The following is a 22,408-nucleotide window of genomic DNA, read 5'->3' on the forward strand; positions in this document are numbered from 1 at the left end:
AATAAGAGGTTACTGATTACCCATGGCATAAACAACTGGAAGCACTAAATTTGCCGTGTTTCGCCACACCCCTTTTTTACCACCCGGCTACAGCTTCCTACCACCCGGCTGAAAAAAATGTCTGGGGAGAACACTGGGCAGGCTATCTAGGGTTTTACAGCTCGGAGCTCTTCTAACATCACTGGATTGGAGACTAACTACAAAATTCTTATGAGATGGTATATGGTACACATATGGTACACATCCACTGGTACATATGTTAGTGGCTGTTCCTCGAGGGGAACACCGTTCACATCTGGTTAGAATGCACCAAGATACAAAGATACTGGATAGCTGTTTGTCAGCTAGTGTGTAAAGTACCAGGCAAATTAATACCCAAGGATCCTAAAGTCGCTTTGCTAAATGTCATTCCTGACTGTTGCAGGTTTGGCCAGTTCTGACTGCTACAGTTTATCTTTACAGCAGCTAGGGTCCTAGCAAAGGCATGGAGCCTACAGTGGCACAAGTCAGGCGTAAGATGTCTTAGTACCTTCCCAATAGAAAAAGTTCAGCTACTATAAATGATTCTATTACAATCGAGAGAAGGTAAGGGAGCCGTAGATCTCCCTTCAGGTTTTCAATGGGCTATTTTTACTATTTAATAGCATATAGACCCACCATGCTAGTGCCATCGACCGTGTGATTGTGATGACTACAATGCGATCCTATGGCCACCCCAGTTTTTTTGTTCGCCCCATCAAACCGGCCCCCCCACCTTACCTACCCGGTTTCTCTTGTCTAATTTGTGTTTATTCTAGCTCCCTAATGACTTATGCCACCTATTTATTTTACTGTGCATTGGTACTATGAATGACAACGTTCTTATATTCATGTTGTTAGTATACTTATACTACTGCTACTATCTATTTTACTTTTTAAAGCAAAGGTTGAGATGTCAGAGGGTACCCCATCTTATTCTCTTTGTTTCTACCCCCACCTCATTTATATATCTTTGGTTTTTCACCTATGCTGAGCTGTTATGTTCTTGTTTGTAACTATGCTTTTCTAAGTTTATTGATGGTATAGTTTACTATCAAAAATGTTAAAAAATATTTTGACGGGGCGTGGCTACGCGATGGCAGCGTGAGGAAGCTTTTACTTGGAGCTCCCGCCGCATCTCCCGTGTTCTCAGTCTGGAAGCGTCCACACTACAGCTCTCCCCCGGGAAACCGCATGTCGCACGGGAGGAAGACTCCGGGATCCAAGCGGGTGGGTAAGAATACTGCTCTTGCCTGCTACTTCCCCTCTCAGAGCTCGCCAGCTCTGGAGCACGTGGCGCCCAATATGGCGTCCACCTGCCTTTCTCCTCCTAATCCCAGCATGGGGACAGCTGAATTGAGCCCATCAGGCTGCAGACCACTAACCCCCAGTTTATCAGGGAGCCCAGCCCTGTTTCATAGGGAATACAAGGGATGTGATCATTGTGAACCTGGCCCAGCTACCTCAGCCCTGCAGGCATATGTTACACACACCATGCTGCAGGAGATGTTTGCATCCCTACCTAAAAACTCAGTTATTTAGAAGCCATGGTTTCTAGGTTTAAAAGTTCCATTCGTAGGGAGCTGGATACTGTGCAGGAGAAGGTGACAGTTGTTGAATCCAGGGTCACTGCTATAGAAACTTCCACTAACACAGTACAGTCTTCCAAGTCTGCTATGGAGACCTCCAAAAGTGAAGTCAAATCACAACTTACCTCTCTGCGGCTCTGTACTGACGACTTGGAAAATCGGAGTCGTCCTAATATTATACGCCTCAGAGGTATTCCAAATGGCACGGCTAATGCTGATTTACGTGCCACTGTGACAGCTATTTTTATTATGCTTCTTGATCGCCCACTTGACACGGTCATTGAACTTGACCGTGTGCACAGAGTATGCAGTATCCGAGACCGGCACTCCAATCTCCCTAATGATGTTTTATGTCATGTTCACAATTATACTCTGAAGGAGGAAATAATGAGAAAAGCATGACATCATGGCCCTGTTGATTTTGATGGAGCAAGCATACAATTGTTACCAGATGTCTCAAACTACGCCCATTACTTGAGTTGATTCGTTCTGCTGGAGCATTTTACAGATGGGGTCATCCATTTCATGTGCTGATCACGAAAGGTAATGAGACATTTGCACTCCATCGTCCTGCGCAACTTCCAGCCTTGTTTTCTCTGCTGGGGGTGGAGCCTATTGTTATACCGAACTGGCTAGCTCTCCCCACCGAGGAAGCTGCCTCTCTGCAGCGGAACCGCAGGAGAGATGCTCCCCAGAGGCCTATGCACAACTACTCAGTGGTCCAACGGAATGCAGTAGGGCCCTTGTCTACTGAGGTTTTATTTTTTATGCTGCTGAAGGTATATTGAACGGCTGCATCATATTGCACTGTTTGGATTTTTACCTTGCTCAAAATGTTAGACTGGTTCAAACCGCATGTGTAACATATATATCTCTTACCTAACAGACCCCTTTTCTGGCGATTCGATTGGTTTTTACACATGTCACGTGTTATCTGAAACTCTACTTGTCTGAGATGTTTTTGTTTCTTATGTTAATTCATTCTGGATGCTGGGTATTTGCTGGTCGGATTGCTGCTCTTTGTTTATGGAACAGGCCCTGCCCTGTGATCCCCTTTTGGGAAGGTCTCCCCCTGATACAACCCGCCTCCACTGGCTTGGGATCTACTCTATTTCTCAACAGGTACTCAGTATCCACAGAACTGCCTGTACCGAGGCTTATCCCCTACCATCTAGAGATTTCTAGAGATTTATGTGAGGCCTCAAAGATTAACTTTACTGCCTTATTTTCTTTTATCTTTCTTGTTTAAGATACCTATGTTTGTGATGGCCCTCCTGGGCTTCCCCTATCTTTTGATTTGATTAGACTCTCTGAATGCAGGATGAATGCCCCCCCCCCCCCCCACCCATACCAGCGAAAGGGGCTAGCAGTGTAAAAGGTAATCACCCTGCCACCTTTTCAACAGCTCTTCAGGGGCCAATGTCTATTTTATCTCTACAGTGTGTTATGCCGTATGTTCTTTCCTAAGAATGAATATTTTGAGGTCGTCTGTTTACGACAGTGGTGCTATTTATACGTTATGACCGGTTTCTATGACAATGGTTGATGGGGCCCTGTTAGGCAGTTTCTTTAGATGGCAGCACTGCTTTTGCAGTGATCATAGCCACTCTACTGTGGCGCAATGCCAATTAGTGTACCGTCAGCCTATACACCACCCCCGAGGAAGGTGGTCCACTGTTTTTGCATAACAGGGATTTTTTTTTATGCTGTTGACTACACAATTAAATGTACCAATGTTAATGTGTTCCCGCCTTCCCTATATTCTTATACTCTCAGGGAAAATTGTCATGGGTTTGTTATTTGATTTGTTAACTGTTTGTGGGTGCTTAAATTATATCTGTTATTTCTATGCACGGTGGATGTGAGTGGTGGCATGCCTACATTGCGTATCACTTCCCCCACTAGTTTTTACTCCTTCTCCTGGTGAGTAAGGAAACTGTGATTTACTTGAAGTAGCGTTGCCTTGGCGAGCCCCCACTATAAGTCAGGGTGCTAAGTTCTTCTCTTTCTTACTTTCCGAATCTCATTTCGTCTACTTTCCCATATCCCCCCCCCCCCCCTTTTTCCCACCAAAGTACTCTATTTCCCCTCCCCCAACCCCAGCAATCCCTATTTCCCTAATTTTGGGGTTTTTTTGCTTGGGAGTTGCCCGATAGCGCAGGCCTTACAACCTAGCACCCATGACGCTTAAAATCTCATTTATTACCGCAAAAGGTTTAAATTCTCCAACAAAACGTACCATAGTCCTAAATTCCCTCAATCATCTTAGATGTCAAGTAGCCTTTGTGCAGGAAACACACTTCCGACATGATAAAATACCTATAGGGGGCAGTATTCTAGTTGATAAATCCCTCCCCTGGTCTCTGGTTGCCTTACAGCCCGACCCTGAGGGCAGATACTTATTAGTAAATTACCTTTTCAGACCATGCTCCGATCTCGATCACGCTGCTCTCCGACTTCTCTCTCAAGAGGGGCACCTGGCGCCTCAATGAATCACTCCTGACTTCGGAAACTATTGGCCCTCACTTAAAGAGGGAGATCATAGATTTCTTTGATAGAAATGAGGCATCAGTATCTGGTCCCTTATCCATCTGGGAAGCACACAAGTGCTATGTGTGAGGCATTCTGATACAATAGGACCATAGGCTCAAAAAAGAGCGCCAGCTACAGTTAACACAACTGCTTCAAGAACTACATACTGTAGAGACCAGACATAAGCGAGGTCACTCCGCAGACACAGAGGCCCAGTTACTGGCCTTAAGAGAGAAAAATAATTTATTGTGCTGCTCCAAGGCTAGGTCTCAGGCTTGATAAATGTAGAACCTACTTTCATGAATATAGCAATAAATGTGGAAGTGCTTTAGCACGGGCAATAAAGACGAAAAGGGCTCGTGCATTTGTACCCTGTGTGCACTCAAGCTCAGGGACTTTGCTTCATCATTCCCAGGATATAGCCGACACCTTTAAGGATTTTTACTCGAAGCTATATAATATTAGAGAAGGTTCAAATGCATGCCCGTCAGCCTCTGTCGTTGCAAGTATTCAGGACTACTTACTTACCTCCGGTATCTCTAATATCCCGGCAGAAGTTTTGGCTGCACTTGATGCTCCCATTAGCCATACAGAACTACAGGCGGCTCTTACCAATGCACCCACGGGAAAGGCTCTGGGCCCAGATGGGTTCACACTGGCCTATAACAAGCAATTTCTGCCTCAACTGACACACCGTTTTTTGACTGCGTTTAATGCGCTCTCACCAGACCACCTCTTACCGGCCGACTCATCCACTGCCCATATAACGGTTATACTTAAGCCTGATAAGGATGCTAAATCTTGTGCAAGCTACAGACAGATATCACTGTTAAATTGCGATGTCAAACTGTTTTCTAGTATCTTAGCGCGTAGACTGACACCTTTATTCCAGAACCTCATACACTCTGACCAAAGTGGGTTTTTTCTTTTGAGGGAGGCAAGAGATAACACCACGAGAACGTTGAATTTGATTCACCATCTCTGATTTTCTCGGCTGACGCAAAAAAGGCGTTCGACAGAGTGAATTGGGAATATATGCGACGGGTCCCTACGTTCATAGGCACCCCTATTTGTCTTTTTGACTGGATACAGGCCTTATACCACAACCCTACTGCCTCAGTAGGAGTCAATGGTATTTTATCCAGTCCATTCTCTATCGCCAATGGCACAAGACAAGGATGCCCGCTGTCTCCACTGCTCTTTGTTTTGCTTCTTGAACCTCTATTAGGCCACATTCGTAATGACACAGATATTAAAGGAATAAAAGTGGGACCTACTGATCACAAAGTAGCTGCATACGCAGATGATTTTTTATATTACCCCTCCCCAAATAACAATCCCCAATCTTCTAAAAGAACTACGCCACTATGCCCAATTTTCTGATTACAAGATAAATCTTCAAAAGTCCGAAGTATTGGATGTTAAGTTGCCCAAGGAACTAAGAAATATTTTGTCCCCCTCTTTCCCTTTTAAATGAGATAAGGGTTTTATTCGGTATCTGGGTACTAATATCCTGGCTGATGTGACTAGGGTAGTTGAACTAAATTTCATGCCTCTCCTTAATACAATACACAGAGACCTCCGGCGCTGGCGCCAACAGGCCTTTTCGTGGTTTGGCTGTTGTAATATTCTTAAAATGAATAATATACCACGTCCCCTCTATCTACTTCAAACTCTGCCGGTACATATTCCCCCATATAAACTGAATAAATTCTGATCTGATTTCCTAAGATTTGTCTGGAACACTAATTCTCCCTGTGTAAACAAATTCCTCTTTGTTTGCCAAAGAACAAGGGAGGAATGGCCTTCCCTGACCCAATCCTGAACCATAGGGCAGTCCATCTAACTCGATTAGTGGATTGGTGCACATGGTAGCTTTAAAGGGTTGGTAAGACTTGAGGACTCAAACTCCCCCATATTGCTAAGTGTAGCATGGACTCCGTCGGAAGACTATGCAGCTCTCCGCCGACACCCTTTGATAGGGGAGACGCTTAGAGGGGTAACCAAATATTTTCGTGCTGAAGGGATTGCGACATTCCCCTCCCTGGTGTCCCCTATATTGGGGCACCCTAAATTTCAGACAAGTAGGAAAGACCCGATTTTTAAGGTCTGGATAGAAAACAATAATTAGAGGGCATATCTCCACAGTGCTGGAGAGGCAGGCAACATACTAGTACCTTGTTACACATCTTCTGGAGCTGTCCTGCCCTGAACTTGTTCTGGTCTGGAGTAACAGAGATTATTCTGAGACTCACAGTAATCTCCATTGCTAATAAACCAGAGCTTGCTTTGCTTCATGTGTCGACATTGTCGAGGAAAACCTTTAAAACCTCATTGCTGCGCCACCTACTAAATGCAGCCAAGGCATGTATCCCACCATTATGGAAGCAAACTACCCCTCCTTCTATACAACAGTGGATTTCCAGGGTTAATGATATACGATTTATGGAGGAGCTTATGACATCAAGGGATAAGTCTCCTAGTGGGCCGGTATGCACCTGGTTTTACTGGGATGACTTTAAATGTTCGGCAGACTATATTAGACTACTCCATCTTCCAGTCTAGGTCCCTTGCGATATACGGGCATATCCAAGAACCCCCCCCCCCCCCAACCTTACCTGCGTCCCCCCCCACCCTTCTCCCTCTTCTCTATTTACTCCTATCTTATTCTTTTCTACTCTATCTTTTCTCTTTCTTCTTCTTTCTTCTTTTTTCTGCCTCCACTTATTAACTACAAAAAACTGGTGACCAATGGTACTCAGATTGAGTGCTTTTGGACATATGAAGCAATTATCTGTTTATCTGCCATTTGCACTATTAACTCTAAAATGACAAGCAACAAAAGCTTTACCTACTCACCTAGGGGGATGATAAGAAACCGCAGGTATCCCAGCCAGTCTGGAGTCTTGTGTGAAAGTTGCTCCACAAACAGTCTGAGCACAGCACTGAGGTAATTTTGAGCCCCTGCTACAGCCACTTTTACAGGATTAGGAGGTTGTGAATTGCAATTACAGCTACAAGAAAAAAAAAGGAGGAAAAAAAAAGTCAAACATGATAAAATTTCCATAAAAGTAAACTATCTCATCATTAATCATAAGCATATGATGCAATGTTTAATAAAGAGAATATGTAGCATTTTTTTTTTTTTTAGGATGTATTGCTAATTTCCTTGTGAATTTATTGCCCTTTCTAAATAGGGTTCTCTCCTCCTGTGTCATTGTATCTGTCTGTCATTTTCAACCCCAATACGTGCAGCAATCCCATGGATCCACCAGAGCATCTACTGCTTCCAATGGAGGATCTCTGTTCTTGGATACAGATCGAGTGGTTTTGTCCATAGACCAGACAAACAAAATGTGAATGTTGTAGATGTCCCATTTGCCCAGTTTTCATCACACACTACCGAAGAAGGCCACCATCTGGATCAGGAATCTCATGCAAAAGTCTTGTGGCTCTGGATTTTAGAATGTGAACCCAAGACTGGAGGATCTAAAATTTCACCTGTTAAAGAAACAACCTGGTCTAAGATGTTTCCAATTTTACAAAGCTGGGTTTAAACCAAAACACCCTAACATCTGGACAGTCAAATAAACCTGTTTTAGCAAATCTCTTATCGACTGCCAACCTAACAGGAACTCATCTAGGTATCCCACAATGGGTATTCCACTATAGTGCCGCAGAACCACCACTTCTTGTCTACACCCTGGAGTTCACCAAAAAGCAGAGCAACATGTTATGTACAGTGTTCCCACAGCAAAATGTAGAAATTGCCAAAAAGATGTAATGATAGAGACACTTAGATTATCATCTTTGATATGTACAAAACAGTTGACAGGTCTGGTGAAATACAATGTCTAAACCAAAGTTAATAAATGAGGTATCAAAATGAGAAACAGGATAAAAGAAATTTGCCCTTTGGTTTTGGAAACAGTCAACAGGTTGGAGTTACATATTCTAAGCATCTGAGATGCAAGCTTTATAAGCATCTTCAAATGACAACATACTGAAGTGCCACCAACTCTGAAAACTGGGGGTGCAAATTTATAAAGAAAAACTTGTTTGATTCTCAATGTCAACACCAGGCCTTGCAGGTGGACTGGGAGGCAAGCTTGGGGATGTCTCAACAAAATGGCCAAGGATGGAAACAGAAAGGGCCGTATCTTAACATTTAGAGAGGTAAATGCATTTTCACTCTGTTCCTTTGTTCACCAAGAAAGATGGGTGCTCTTGCCATCAATAGGATTCTTGAGGATATTGTTCAGAGCCAGCCCAAAGAGACACAGTCTTTTGAAGGTCATGCAAAGCAAACTTTTTTTTTCTTTCTAAAAAAACGTTTTTTTGCTGTCCAGCCACTTCAGCAAAAGTGCCATACACATATGTACCCAAATGAAACACATATAAGAAATGATAGGAGAGGATTCTGGTAAACAGTCATAACTGAAATTTAACACTACACCCATTGCTCCAAGTGTTCAGTAAACAAGGGTTAAGCTAATAATAAATGACTAAGGTGAAAAAAAAAAAAAAATGGCAGATGAAACATCTTCCCCTGTCCGAATTAAGGAGGACTCCAAATGAGTCATTATTTTAATAGGAACTGAAAGGAGAAGTGTAAAGAGATTCAAACAGAGTCTGGACAAACCTTAAGCAGAGCCCAATGCCTAAAGTTAACTTTAAGGCTATGCCCCTAACATCCTATACAGTGGGGTTTAGTTGAGGTACAAAAACCCAGGATAGGGATGATATTGGAGGAAGAACACTTCATGAGAAATAACAGTATTGCCTGACAAAAAGGAAACTGAAGGGCAAAATATTAATAGCAAAAAAAGTACTTTTTACACAGCAGATATGAAAAGATTTGCATACTTCTAGAACAGCGGTCACCAACTGGTAGTCCACAGACCATCTGGCCAGTGCGTCCCCCAGCGGGGTCAGGAGAAGGACCACGCTGGGGGGGCCTTACCGGCCAGAGCCGCAGACCGTATGGATCCCAGGCTCAGGGTGGTAGGGTGGTAGGCTCAGACCTGCAATGAGAGAGTAGGCAGGTTCTGGCATCATGGCGTCACTCTGGGGGAAGTGTCTTCCCCTATGAGTGACACACGGCTCCCTGCGCATGCGTGGACTGGAGTTCGTGAAATGAGTGGCCCGTAAAGTCCAAAAGGCTGGCGATCACTGTTCTAGAGCAAAAGAAAAAAAAGGAGGAGTTATCTTGGGTTGCCCTACAATTTGCTAGTATTTAAGTTTCCTGTAGGAAGCAGTATTACTTGAAGGTGAAAGAGTCCCCTCAGTAATGAATGCCCTTAGTAATTTTCAGAGGAATGGTAAAAACATTATTTAGGATAAACTAATTGATTAGTTCCAGAGCAAACACAAAAGGTTTAAATCCATTTATACTCTTGCACCTTAGGAGAAAAAAATCTAAAAATCAAACTATTGGAAGCATTTGGCCAAGTATTTACATGTTAAATACTTAATAGTATTGTATAACAGAAACAATTCTGTAAACAGCACACTAAGGGAAACAGTATAATTATGTGCACATTTGGGGTCTCATACCATATATAAGAAATGAAAACCTGTTTGTTAGTAATTCAAAAGCCTAAAGAAACTAGAATTTGAGATACTTACTACCGTTGTATCCTGGATACTATTGTATTAAAAGCAGCTTGAATGTCGGCTGGGGAGCAAGTGCAGACTAATGGAAGGTCATGTTTTTGCAACATATCTGAAAGAAGCTGCAAAGCAAAAAAACAAATTTTACATTTATATTGATCATATAAGTCCTGACAACATAACAAAAAAAATAACATTTAAAATCCTCAACAGGAAATTACACTATGACACACAGTAAATGTTTCAAAGTGTCAAATATATGGCATTATTATAAAGGCTTATGATACACTTATTTTATACTATTGTTCAGAGGGCACATGAGCATCTTTTTTTGCAATATTGAGCAGCAAAGCATAGTCATTCATGATATCCAGTCTTTCAGATGCCCACTTGCACTAAAGGCATGTTGTTGCTGCCTCTAAAGTATTCTCTTATTGCAAATACAGGAGTTTCTTTATTTTATATTCATCAAAAAATCTTTTTGAGTGTCAGTACTGCTGTAAATGTAAAAAAAGTAACCCTGTTGTCTTTTCGAACACAAAAATAACCAGACAACACATCTTCCTCAAATCTTCCAGGAGGATTCCAAAGGCTTGTTGTCAAAAACTTGACAGAATAATGCAAAAGTAATAATGCGTGTCCATATGGATGCCTTGCAGATCTGCTCAAAAAGGCCAACAGCCCTTTTAGCACAGAAAGCAGACAAAAATCTGGTTGAATGAGTTGTCAATCACAAAGGATATCCAAATATCAGTCCATATATCTGAAAAACAGCTGCAGAAATTTGTTTGGCTATAGGTGTTTTTGAAGCACTCTATTGACTTTTGAAACTCTTTGTGACTTCGATGTAGTGCAGGATGCATCTCCTAGTGTCAAAATTTCCTTCCAGAGCTGTAATCATGTTTTCAAAATAAGAGTAAATAAGAGTGAAATCCTGAAAATACTTAAGTGAGAAAGACCACATCTGTTCCTAACACCAACCTGACTTATTACAGATGAAAAGGGGTTCTTTATTAGATAGTGCCCGTAATTCATGGATTCTTCTGGCTAAGGGGGTAGCAATCAAAAACGCTAGTTTAATAGATAAACATTTGATCAATGCATCGTACAGAAGATAAAAGGTGTTTAAGTAATCTAGAACGACATAAAGATCTCATGAGATTGTGAAGAGAGGTTTGGGACGTTTAAATCTTAGCAAGGAACAAAAGAATCTTGCAATCAGTGAATAGTCAAATTAGTATACAGAAATACAGAACTAACAGCTGCACTTAAGTGGTAGTTGACAGGCCCTTACCACGGTTGAATTTTATCAAGTCCAAAGCTAAACTAAATGGCTCTGAAGAAAAGTGTAAATTACTTTGTTTTAGTCACCTTCTCTTTGAGGCTCCTCTAATTTAGGAGCACAAATCCTTTTTGATTTAGGTTAACTAGGCTGTGTTGGGAAAATAATTCTTTATAAGTGGTAAAGCAACCACTTTATAAAGTGGTAAACTCCCTCCAGGAGTTCTAAAAAGGATGCCCTGCTTGGCCAGATAGCAGCTCCTGGGATGAGAATTTTTTGCCTTTACAGGAAAATGTATGAATATAAAATGCTGCTTCTGTAGAATGTTCAGGATAAACGAGTAGTGAGCTGTGTGTCCAACATTGGAAAAAGCCCCTTAGTCTTCCACCAACCTGGAATCTGGTGTCACTGTTTGGTGCTGAAGGCAGGTAAATGAAACATAAGCTCCCCTTTCCCCTTATCTTTAGAAAAAGACCATCTTTTCTCCTGTGACCAGTCAACCCTCAGGATTTTTTTTCAATTCTGCTCCATAGTCTTGTATAAATTAACCAATCCACAATGCTTGCTCATAGAAAACAAAAAAACCCTTCCAGGTGTGAATACAAATTGGTCTACATACTCAATTAATCAGACCAGTGTAACAGGAAACAATTCAGAGATTCAACAACAGGTCTGCCATAAATGCAACACCTTTTAGGATGAATTGTGTCTTTGATTTCTTCATTAATAGGGCCATATCCCTGGGTTAGATGATCCATCAATTGCTACAACAAGAAATCAATATTTCTGGCCACACAAATATTAGCTATTGCTGGTATAAAGTCACACAATGAAGCGAACAACTGTATGTATTTCGAACCAGAAGGTCTTTTGGGTGCCTCATACAAAACATCTAGGGAACATCAGTTCCTTTCTTTCTGAAAATTCTCTATAACCCAGACACATTAATATACAGTACAAATAAGTCTTATAAACTGTTGCAAACAAAGAGTCATACCGGGTGAAAATGAGGCCAAATGGCACACTTACCAATAAAAACACAAGCATTGGAAGTACAGAAAAATTACCTTAGGTACTCTGGAGAACTGATCACTACTGCACCCATTCATACCCTATTGGCAGTTATAGGTGAGATGCTATATCTATAGCATCTCAACCCTGTGTGTAGGTTCATGGGGCTTGCAGCAGCAATCTCACAGCAACCTTATCGTCCATTTGAACTTAGCCTAAGTGTGTTGTAGGCAATGCTACAGTATGAATTGTGGTTTTTGCGTTTTGCTTTGGCAGACTGCCAAAGGCGATTAGGCAAATATATATAATATATTGCAATACACAGGGTACACAAGTAATATTCAAAATGGTTTTTTAAGCTTTACAGGGTCTACATAGCTATCCATTCTTCATTCATACAGGACTGTCAACATAAAAAGTCATATTAAAAAAAGATATTTCAACATTCCTTAGCATTTCTTTATATTTAGGTTTGCAAAGATAAAGCATGGCCATGTTTAATCAGCGTTGAAAAAAGTGTTGTTGCTGCTGTCTCTGTTCCCATTGGAGAAAATCCCCCACTCTGTACCCCTGCCACAGTTAACAGCATGTGAAAGTACATCCCCCACAGTCCCTGTGAACACACATAAAAAATCTGATTGAAATAGTAACCTTGCCCACCTAATCCAAAACTAAAGCAAAAAAGCTGAACTCCAGTAAGATAACAAAAACACAACACAAATGACTGCAGCACAGTATAAATTAATCATTTAAATGCAACTAGTACAGTTTTTATTTGGACTAGAATCAAGATTCTTTACAATTATTTGTACAGAAGCATTCAGATGGGAAGTGGAAAGAGCAGGGCTGGCTGGCTGATTGAAGGTGGAGGTGATGTCAGAAGTGTTAGAACTATGTTACCAGGGTGTGTAAGGTACAGAACTAGGAGGATAGAAATGCAAGACTCCTGGCAGGTAAGCAGCTCCTGCGTATGTTTTTATCAAATGTAAACCCTTTTAGGCCAGAGTTTAACTTTAATGCTTTATTTGCTTACTTTATCACATTTAAAGGATAACTTACCTGGCCCTGCCAGTCAGAAGTATTCACAAGGATGATGTTTTCAGGGAGATGGTCATCAGAAACCAAGATGTGGTTTAACTGATCATAAACGGTTTTTCTGGGTATCTAAACATCACAAAACAACTTTAATATAAAATAAATACACCAGCACACATACATTTTATGGAAACAATGGATGTTCCATTACAAGTAAACATTCATCATAGCAAAAAAAGCACAAAGGGCTATCCTAGTTTATATAATGTTTTTAAACAGCAAAGAAAAAAAAACAAAGCTACAGAGCTGTAAGACAAATGTAAAGAAAACATGTGTTAATAAAAACATGGTAGCTAGCAATGCTTGTCACTTGTCTTCCTGACCAATACTAAGTTGTTTTCTAGTAATGATCGGCAAAGAAAAAACGTGATAAATCTTGCAGTCTGTCTTTTCCAGACCAATTCATAAAGTAGATGCTTGTAATTATACATTGCCATTCTGTATCTCAGGAGTGTTACCAAGATACGATTATGATAAAAAATAGTTAGAACCCCTTAGTATTTTGCCTCTGCCAATGTCGTCCAATTTGCCAATGTCGTCCTGTATTAAATGTGCAAGGTTTCAACTACCCTCTCAAGTGTGGAAAAGCATTCCAAACTTTTAATGCCGTAAAATTTTATCTTTTCTACCAACAAGAAACTCCTTTTGATTCATCTGCCACCCCAAAATGTTTTATTAAACAGTATTTACAAGTTTAGATTTGACTACTTTGAAGCAGTGTGGGGTTCTTATTGGCTTTCAATGCTCTGCTTTATTAACCTCCCTAGCAGTTAATTTCTTTCCGGTATTATATGTCTAAAAGTGGTACATTGTTTTTCATGAAATGTATTTTACAGTATAATATAATAGTATGAGTATAATAAAGTTTGAAACAAAATCATTTGAATACAATAAATTAAATAAATTAAAAAATCTATATATTTAGAAAAAAAAAATTAAAAAAAAAAAATTTAATTAAAAAAATAAATAAAAATACATATTATACTCATAGTATTATACATACTATAAAATAAATGTTCTTGAAAACAGTGTACTGCTTTTACACATAAAAATCCAATGTATTGCATTCAATACAGTTTGAATGCAATACAAATGGATTTTGAATTTCCCACCCTGCCCGGCCGGAACGTACACACGCACCGATGTCACCGGGAACTCCCCTGGTGACTCATCGAATGCAGAAGCAGAAAGAAGACGGAGATCTCAGCGCTTGATGACGCAGGACACCGGCGGATCAGGTAAGCGTTCTATTTACTATCCTTCCCTAGGTGTTCCAACCCCGAGAGTGACTCGGGGTTACAACTTTTAGCAACTTTTTTCCACCCCGAGTCACTCTCGGGGTTACCGCTAGGGAGGTTTAGAAAGACCCAGCTAGGGATAGAAAACATCCTAGGAAGCTGAAATCCACCATATAGCAACACTGGGCTTGGAATGCCAAAATTCCTAGTGAATTAGTAAAGAGGCAGTAGATGTACATCCAGATTAGATAAAACATTACTAACCCTATTATATTTCATTCCTTACTTCTGTGAGATAAGAAAAAACACCAATTTTTTGACCTTTCTACCTAAACTATCTTTTCCAGCTGGATGTTCCTTCCCACAGTATTTAAAGCCCATTCTGACTGTGGTATATGAACTCTCCATAAACTGATGGAGCTGTATAGGATGAAAACCTTTTTAATGTTACAATCTGAATATGACCTACCAAATGCAGATAATTTCAGGACCTCCAAATCAAACACCTTATCTCTCACCTGTGTAAGTCTCATTTCCACCCTCACACTGCTTAATTTTATATCAATTTCATATTAAACTTGTATGCCCAAAAATCCCAATATTCTAGATTTGATATCTTACATATATGCAATTAATAGCCAAGGGTTCAACTACTTTACCATCATACACTATCAACTACTTGCCATCATACTACTAACTGGTCCTCATTTAGTGTTCCTTCACCTAAAAAATGATAAGATACTCTCCCCTCTGGTACCTTGTTCCCACCAGACCTGCTAAAATAATGCCAAGATCTTTCTCACTCTGCTTCCAAGAATGCAAATACCTAGGTAAGAAATTTCAAAACATAGTCATTGCTAACCTGTGGGTATCCTACTTTTTTGCCCTTGGGTTTTTAGGTCTATAAATATCTTGCTACAAGCCCCTCTTCTTCAGGTGTGGAAAATGATCTGTTCCTTCCCTCCTCCCATCTCATCTTTTTTTATATTCTTTCCTGATCTTTTTCTTGAACAAATGTGATATTGACATGTTTTTCTTTTTATATAAATTGCAGAATTGTAGGTTTGCTATAAAAATTAACAAATATCCAATTGTTCCAGATTCTAATAGCTGGAGGAAAAAAGCAGGACAATTTTGCTTTATTAATTATCTGATCGGTGATGGGATGTACCATGCAATTATTTCTGTGCATTGGGATGCAGCTTATTTTCCCGCAGAATGATTACAGGGTGCTTGCCAGGGAATATGCTGACCTATGCCACTGATGGATGTTTAGATGAATACGACTCCAGCCTTTTGCCATGTGTCTGTTCTGGTTATAATTCATTAAGGTGGCTGCGTTGAAGCAGTTTACCTATTCTGTTCACAAAATAGCTAGGATGTAAAATATTTTATATATTGGTCCTGTCTGAAAATACTCCTGAGGAAACAGACTTTAAAATCTGCTAAACATGTCAAGAAAGGAAGGGAGTCTTCCAATTTTTGATGGAACCAAATACAGTGTTGGGTTAGCAGAATTTATTTAATATCAATTATGTCTCACCAACAATAATGCTTTACCAGTAAATACTGGTTTATGTATACCATATATGAGGTCATCCTAAAGGAATGCAGCATATCCTTTAACTGGTATCCTTATAAGCTAAAATACTGTTTTAAGGGATGATCATTGGTCAGTACTGGTCAAACACTGGCCATTGTCTTAGTTCCTGAGTAGTTAAAAACACAGTGCCATACCTAATTAACTAGTCTTGACTAGAACTAACTGTATGCATCATGTTTTTTGATCATCTGCCAAGCCATTAATTTGGAAGACTCCTTGGATGAATGCAACTCACTTCCGGAGCTAAGTATTTTTGCTATATCTAAGTCTTTGTAACTGCATTATTTTATCTATCTGTCTTTATTATTAAATAGTATAATCTTTCAAGTCTTTGTGTTATCTTTCTTTGTACATTTCAAATTGAACCCATCAATATTTGCATAAACTGTCACAAATTATATCGGTGACATAACATACAGCATGACATATTTTCAAAAGGATGAAAATCATATCACAATCATGTTTTGGTTTTAGAAATAAAAGAATATTACTTTTATTTATGTTTGTTTCATCAAAAGGATTTTTTTAAAAAAGGGTTGCACTTTAAAAATAAATAAATAACATTTTACCTTTACATATAAAGGTTGTCTACCCTTTTATGTAAAGTGAAAATGTTTAGTTTAGGTACACTTTAAAAAAAGCTTAAAAAAATAAAATCTGGATATTTGCTTTCAATTATAACGAAATAACAGAAAAAAATATATAATTGGATAAGTATATACCAATTTTTTTTTTAAATCACCTTTTATGATTTTCTCAGGGCACTCATACCAGGGACATATAGCACTCTGTAAGCTCCAAATCCCCCCTGGGTAAACAGAGGAGTGGGGTAGGGAAAAAAGTAACTGGATGCTTCAAATATGAGGGAGTTAAGTGCCCTTTTTTTTTTACAATATCCTGTTCAGATGTATGTTCAGATGCCAATTTTAAGATATAGCTAAAGTATGGTAGAGCTGTATGTCTACCAAAGACAGACCAACACTGCTAAAAAATGTAACTACGCAAAAAGAAAATCGTGTGCAGGGTCAAGACACCAATGTCTTCTCAGAAGTTACAAGCCTATATTTGGAGAAAAAATGCTTACAACTGTTGCCTTACTAGTTGTAGCTGTATGGAAGAATAGCAAAGATTTTCATTGGTAAAGTCATCAAGCGTAAAGATTGAAGGAAAGCACAGGGAAGGAAGTTCTTAAATCAGCTGTAAAAATGGCTTAGTGGACAGAGGATTACTTTAGTTTATTGTCTATCAGACTAAAAATCATCATTTGGATAAGGTAAACTGCACATCATCATAAACACATCCTTTTCAATTGTGAAACACAAAGCACCATGCATGCCATTGGGATGCATCTCTTGAGCTTTCGGAGAGCTGTATTCCAGCAGGACAATGACCCCAAGCATTGGGTAAGAATGGTCAGGTCGGGGCGTGGCTCAGCACGAGAGCGGGATTGGCAGCCAAACTGAGCAGCTCTAACTCCACAGGCGGGGGAATCAGCTCAAACGCAGGCTACGGCACGCACGATGGGGAAAAGCCAGCTGGGAACATCTACTGTAAAGAACTGGACACAAGTGGGCTCACAATCCCGGGAATTACCTGGGTTTTTCAAGCCTCAAAAACCGGAGGAGAGGGCAGATTCCAAGACTGCGCTGGAGTCCTAGGAGGATGAGTCAAGCAGAGACTCTTTTGCACCCCCAGCAGCTTTAGCAGAGGAGGAGGGAGAAACACAGAGACCAGTGCAGTTGGCAGATTTATCCAGAATGACTGCTGATATCACGGCCACTCTTTACACAGCAATTGCTGAACTTCAAGGTAACTTTTCAACTCTTACTTATAAGTTAGAAGAGGTGGCTAAAGTGGGGAGTCTCACAGGGTGGCGATTGCTAGAACTGAGCAGATGGGTTCCCCCCACCGGGATCATTTGATTACAATTAATAGGCAGATTGAAGACCTTGATAATTGGAGCAGGAGACACAACATAAGAATTAAAGGGCCAAGTCCTCAGTCCCCTATAAAGTGCTTCGGAAAATGAAACAATTGCTACCGTCTTTGGAGTTAGTAGATGTGTGTCCTTTAGAATGTGACTACACATTTTATTCCACAGTGCACCAGAAATACTCTTGAATCGATTATTTCTTTCTTTTACAATCTGATTTATTCAGGGTCGATTCTGTAAAAATAGGTACCAAGTCATATTCTGACCATGCACCTATCACACTTTTTTTGTTGGGATTGTATAGCAGACACCAAGATTGGTGTTGGAGGCTAAATCCCACAATTCTCACTAACCCAGTTTTGAAACGGAGAATAGAGGAACGTTTAATCTCATATTTTCAGAACAATGCTTCACCCACTATGTCTCCAATGACGGTATGGGAGGCCCATAAATGCTTTATCAGAGGGGAATTCATTAGAATAGGCTCCCAGAAAAAGAGAGAGGAAGATATGAGGTTGTCCACTTTATTGCAGAAGGTAGCTGATCTAGAAAGTGTACATAATCAATGTTACAGCAGACAGAGCAAGAATTACAACAGGTCAGACTGGACCTCAAGGCCTTGATAGATGAAAAGGCAAAGAGGATACTTTTTTTCAAGTCCAAACTCTATTATGAGGAAGGCAACAAGAGTTGTAGGGTGTTGGCGAGGGTGCTCCATGAATATCAGGTGGCCTCCCCAATCTACGAGCGGGTACAACCCAATGGTCAGGGTACACATTGTGCCAGAAAGATGGCAGTGTTTTTATGACTATTACTCAGACTTGTAAAACTTGCCTGATAATATACAAAATGCTTCTAGGAAGTTGACGATACAACTCCCTAAGATGTCTGAAGCTGAGGGTGATAGTTTTGAACAGCCATTCACAGCGGAGGACCTACAAAAGGGCATTTCTCAGTTAAAAGTGGGCAAAAACCCAGGGCCCGATGGCTTTACTACTCTCTGCTATAAAACATATGATACTTCACTGATACCTCATTTGCTACCGGCTTTGAATAGTTTGGCCACAGGCCCACCGGTTTCTGATTCTTTGACAGAGGCAAACAATACTATGCTTCCTAAATTGGGAAAGGATGTTATTGCACAAATTACAGACCTGTATCGCTTTTAAATGTGAACATTAGGTTGTTAGCTAAATTACTGAGTAGTAGGATGGTAACGTCTGTCTCTAGTTTGATTGGCCTGGATCAAGTTGGTTTTCTCATGGGCAGGGAAGCGCAGGACAACACTACCAAAGTTCTGAACTTATTATTCTGGGCACGCTCAAAGAATGTTAAAGGTACGCTTCTATTCACACTGAAAAAGCGTTCAATAGAGTGGCCTGGGATTACATGTTTGAAGTACTGAAGTTTATTGGTCTCAAGGGAAATATGCTTTCCTGGTTCCACTCCCTATATTGCTACCCTAGGGCTATATTCGGATTGAATGGCATTTTCTCAAGCGCAATTACGATTAGTAATGGAACTAGGCAAGGGTGCCCCATGTCACCCTTGTTGTTCATTTTATCCTTGGAACTATTCATCAGAATGAATAACGCAAACAAAGATATTAGAGGGTTCGCAGTAGGAGATAGGGAATACAAAACAGCGACATATGCCAAGGATCTGATGTTTTCCTAACACAACCACAAACATCTGCGCCAAGCTTACACAGGGAATTGGATAGATTCAGGAAGATCTCTAACTTTAAACTTAACTACAGTAAATGTGCTGCTCTGAACATTGATTTGTCACAGCAAACAATTCATGAAATTCAACAAATTTCTTACTTTACTTGGGAACAAAATAGTCTCCAATATTTAGGCATTCAGATCCCCCAGACAGATGACGGAATTATATGACAAAAACTATATTCGCCTACTGAAAACTATCAGGGATAATTTGCAAAGCTGGAGAGGTAAACCTTTTTCTTGGTTTGTTAGGGCTGCTATCGTTAAGATGAATGTACTTTCCTGCCTCCTCTGTATTTTCAGATCCAGCATCTTTTTTCCACAAACTGCAAGCTCTGCTCATCAATTTTCTGTGGTTAGGGCGTCTTCCAAGGATTCAGTATTCTATTGTAACCAAAGCAAAAGTACAGGGCAGCATGGGTTTCCCTAACTTACTGCTGTACTGCAAGGCAATTGGCCTTGCTAGAATCCTAGACTGGTGCTGTCACGCTAAACAGAGGGATTGGATGCAGTTAGAAAGTACAAATCAGTGGAGTGTCATTAGGTATAGCTACTTGGCTGGAACATTGTCTACCATTACCTGCTAGATCTCATCCCACTGTGGGAGCCACATTTTTAAAAAATTATTGCCCAGAAAGAATATGGCTACTGTCCTGGCTCTCTTGACCCCTTTAATTGGAAACCCAGATTTTATGCCAGGTTTGAATAGCGGCTTTTTGAAGAGATGGCACCAGAGAAACAACCAAACATCGTGAATTTTTTCAGAAACGGGAAGTTGTTGGATAGATTGGAATTGCGAGGCCTGGTAGGGGACAGACAAGAATTCCTGTAGTGGGCAAACCTACAAATCAAACACTACATTAATGCCCTGGACTCCAAGTCAAAGCTACCCACACAGCCACGCTTTTTGAAAGATATTGTTTGGAGGCTACTCCTCTTCCACACAAAACCTCTCTGGATGTATGCTTACTTGAATCAATCGACTTTAGACTGTTCCTGAAGATTTAAACAGAAATGGGAACAGGAGCTTACTACTCAATTTACAGAAAACAATGGGAGAGGCCTGCTTTTTGGCACATAAATGTTCTATTAGCATGAGACTGCAGGAAATGCTTATAAAATTCTCACACACTGGTACTGGACTCCGGATAAGATCCACAAATTTGCCCCTCAGAAGCCCAATATATGCTGGCGTTGTAGATCTGATCTGGATACCATGACTCACATTTGGTGGTCCTGCCCTAAGATACAGGAATTTTAGAGGGAAGTTGCTCACTTTAGTCAACTTATCACAGGCTTCTCACTGCCATTGAGACCAGAAGTGTGCCTCTTACATTTACATAACATGTCACTGAAAAAGTACAAAAAGTCTATGACACTCCACTGCAGCGCGCAGTGTTATCCCACTGTTTTGGAACACATAAGAGACACCTACGGTGCGACTCTGGTTGAGCAAAGTGAATTCTGTATATCTGATGGAGGAGGCAAAGGCCATTAGTCTAGACAAAATTGACAAATTTTCTGTGACATGGGATGCATGGATCGTTTTAAAATGCACTGCCATGTATCAAACTATCTTTCCAAAGTAACCACTTAGCCCTACATTCTTTAGGGGTAGAAGAGAGAAATCAGTATATATGGTACACGTCATAGATGTATGCTATTTTGTTTCAAGATGGTTGTTTTTTTTCTTTTTTTCTGGTACTGTTAAAACAAGTGCCTTAACTGCTGCTCACAAGGATGTTGTTGATTAATGCTTTCACAGAGGTTTATACTGTGATAATATAACTGTTAATATGTGACTCTTTTACGTTTACTTTGACGCTACAAAACGTATACTGTTTTGATTTATTGTTATTTATTGTTTTGCTAATAAAGTTTGAAGTGTGAAAAAAAAAAGAATGGCCAGGTCAGAGTGCAGACATTAAAAGATGATGTATTGCTGTGAACAGTGTCTATATGAAATACTGACTGAATGAGGTGTATTCTTGTATGTGCATTTTTTTCTCATGCCACCAAATTTCAGTAGCTTAAATCTTCAAAAATGCATCTCGCATTAATCTAACCCAGTCTTTTTATCCTTGATGAACCCTTGAAATCACTTTTAGGTCTTGGGGAACAAACATTTTTTGGGTGTTTGTGGGGAAAAAAAAGCCTCTTGAATTAGTGGCCAGTAGAAACAATGCCCCTCCTCCCTTACAGTGGTGACTAGAATACCACCTTTAGGGACACTAATATCATCATTACAGTTATCATTAAGTTCAACTGCTGTTTAGTCTCTGATCCATGGTTTCCTGGCAGAAATAAGCACTTTTCTTTTCCTATGACTGGAACTATATCTGAAAAGGAGTACTGAATTTCTATCTTTTGGGTTTGTTTGCTGGTTTCCAGCAGGTTTGCTGAATCACCCAGGCTCTCCCATGATAGCCTATCTTCTCCCATCTTGGAGAGCTTTAATAAATCAGGTCCAGTGCCTTGTGATCCTCCTAACCTCTTAAATAATAAAACATAAGATTATAAAACCTACACACACGTACTCAACAAAGTGTGGGACGAATAAGAAACTGGCACCACATGAGAAAGTGCTTTGTTAGTACAGTGGCAACAAATGAAGAACTGTGCATTATGCATGTGAGTATGTGGCAACATGTCAGTGCAATCAATGGCAGAGAGGAAATGTGTGTCAACACAGTACCATAAAGTAAAGAAGTGGAAACTGCACGTGTCCATGGTGCAGTGGCGGAAAGAAAGGAGAAACCGAGGAATG

At 40.2% G+C, this 22,408-nt stretch overlaps 1 protein-coding gene across 1 annotated transcript in view; it reads right to left on the minus strand.

The window, feature by feature from the left end:
• Nucleotides 1–22,408, minus strand: part of PACS2 (phosphofurin acidic cluster sorting protein 2) — a 171,531-nt gene that overhangs the window by 47,762 nt on the left and 101,361 nt on the right. The window contains exons 15-17 of the mRNA XM_072428760.1: nucleotides 13,105–13,209; nucleotides 9,768–9,874; nucleotides 6,995–7,153 (exon numbers count right to left, since the gene is read on the minus strand). Of these exons, the coding sequence (XP_072284861.1) occupies nucleotides 6,995–7,153; nucleotides 9,768–9,874; nucleotides 13,105–13,209 (371 nt within the window). The remainder of the gene's footprint in view (nucleotides 1–6,994; nucleotides 7,154–9,767; nucleotides 9,875–13,104; nucleotides 13,210–22,408) is intronic.

This window comes from Pyxicephalus adspersus, chromosome 12 (genome assembly GCF_032062135.1).
Source record: "Pyxicephalus adspersus chromosome 12, UCB_Pads_2.0, whole genome shotgun sequence".
Lineage (NCBI taxonomy): Eukaryota > Metazoa > Chordata > Amphibia > Anura > Pyxicephalidae > Pyxicephalus > Pyxicephalus adspersus.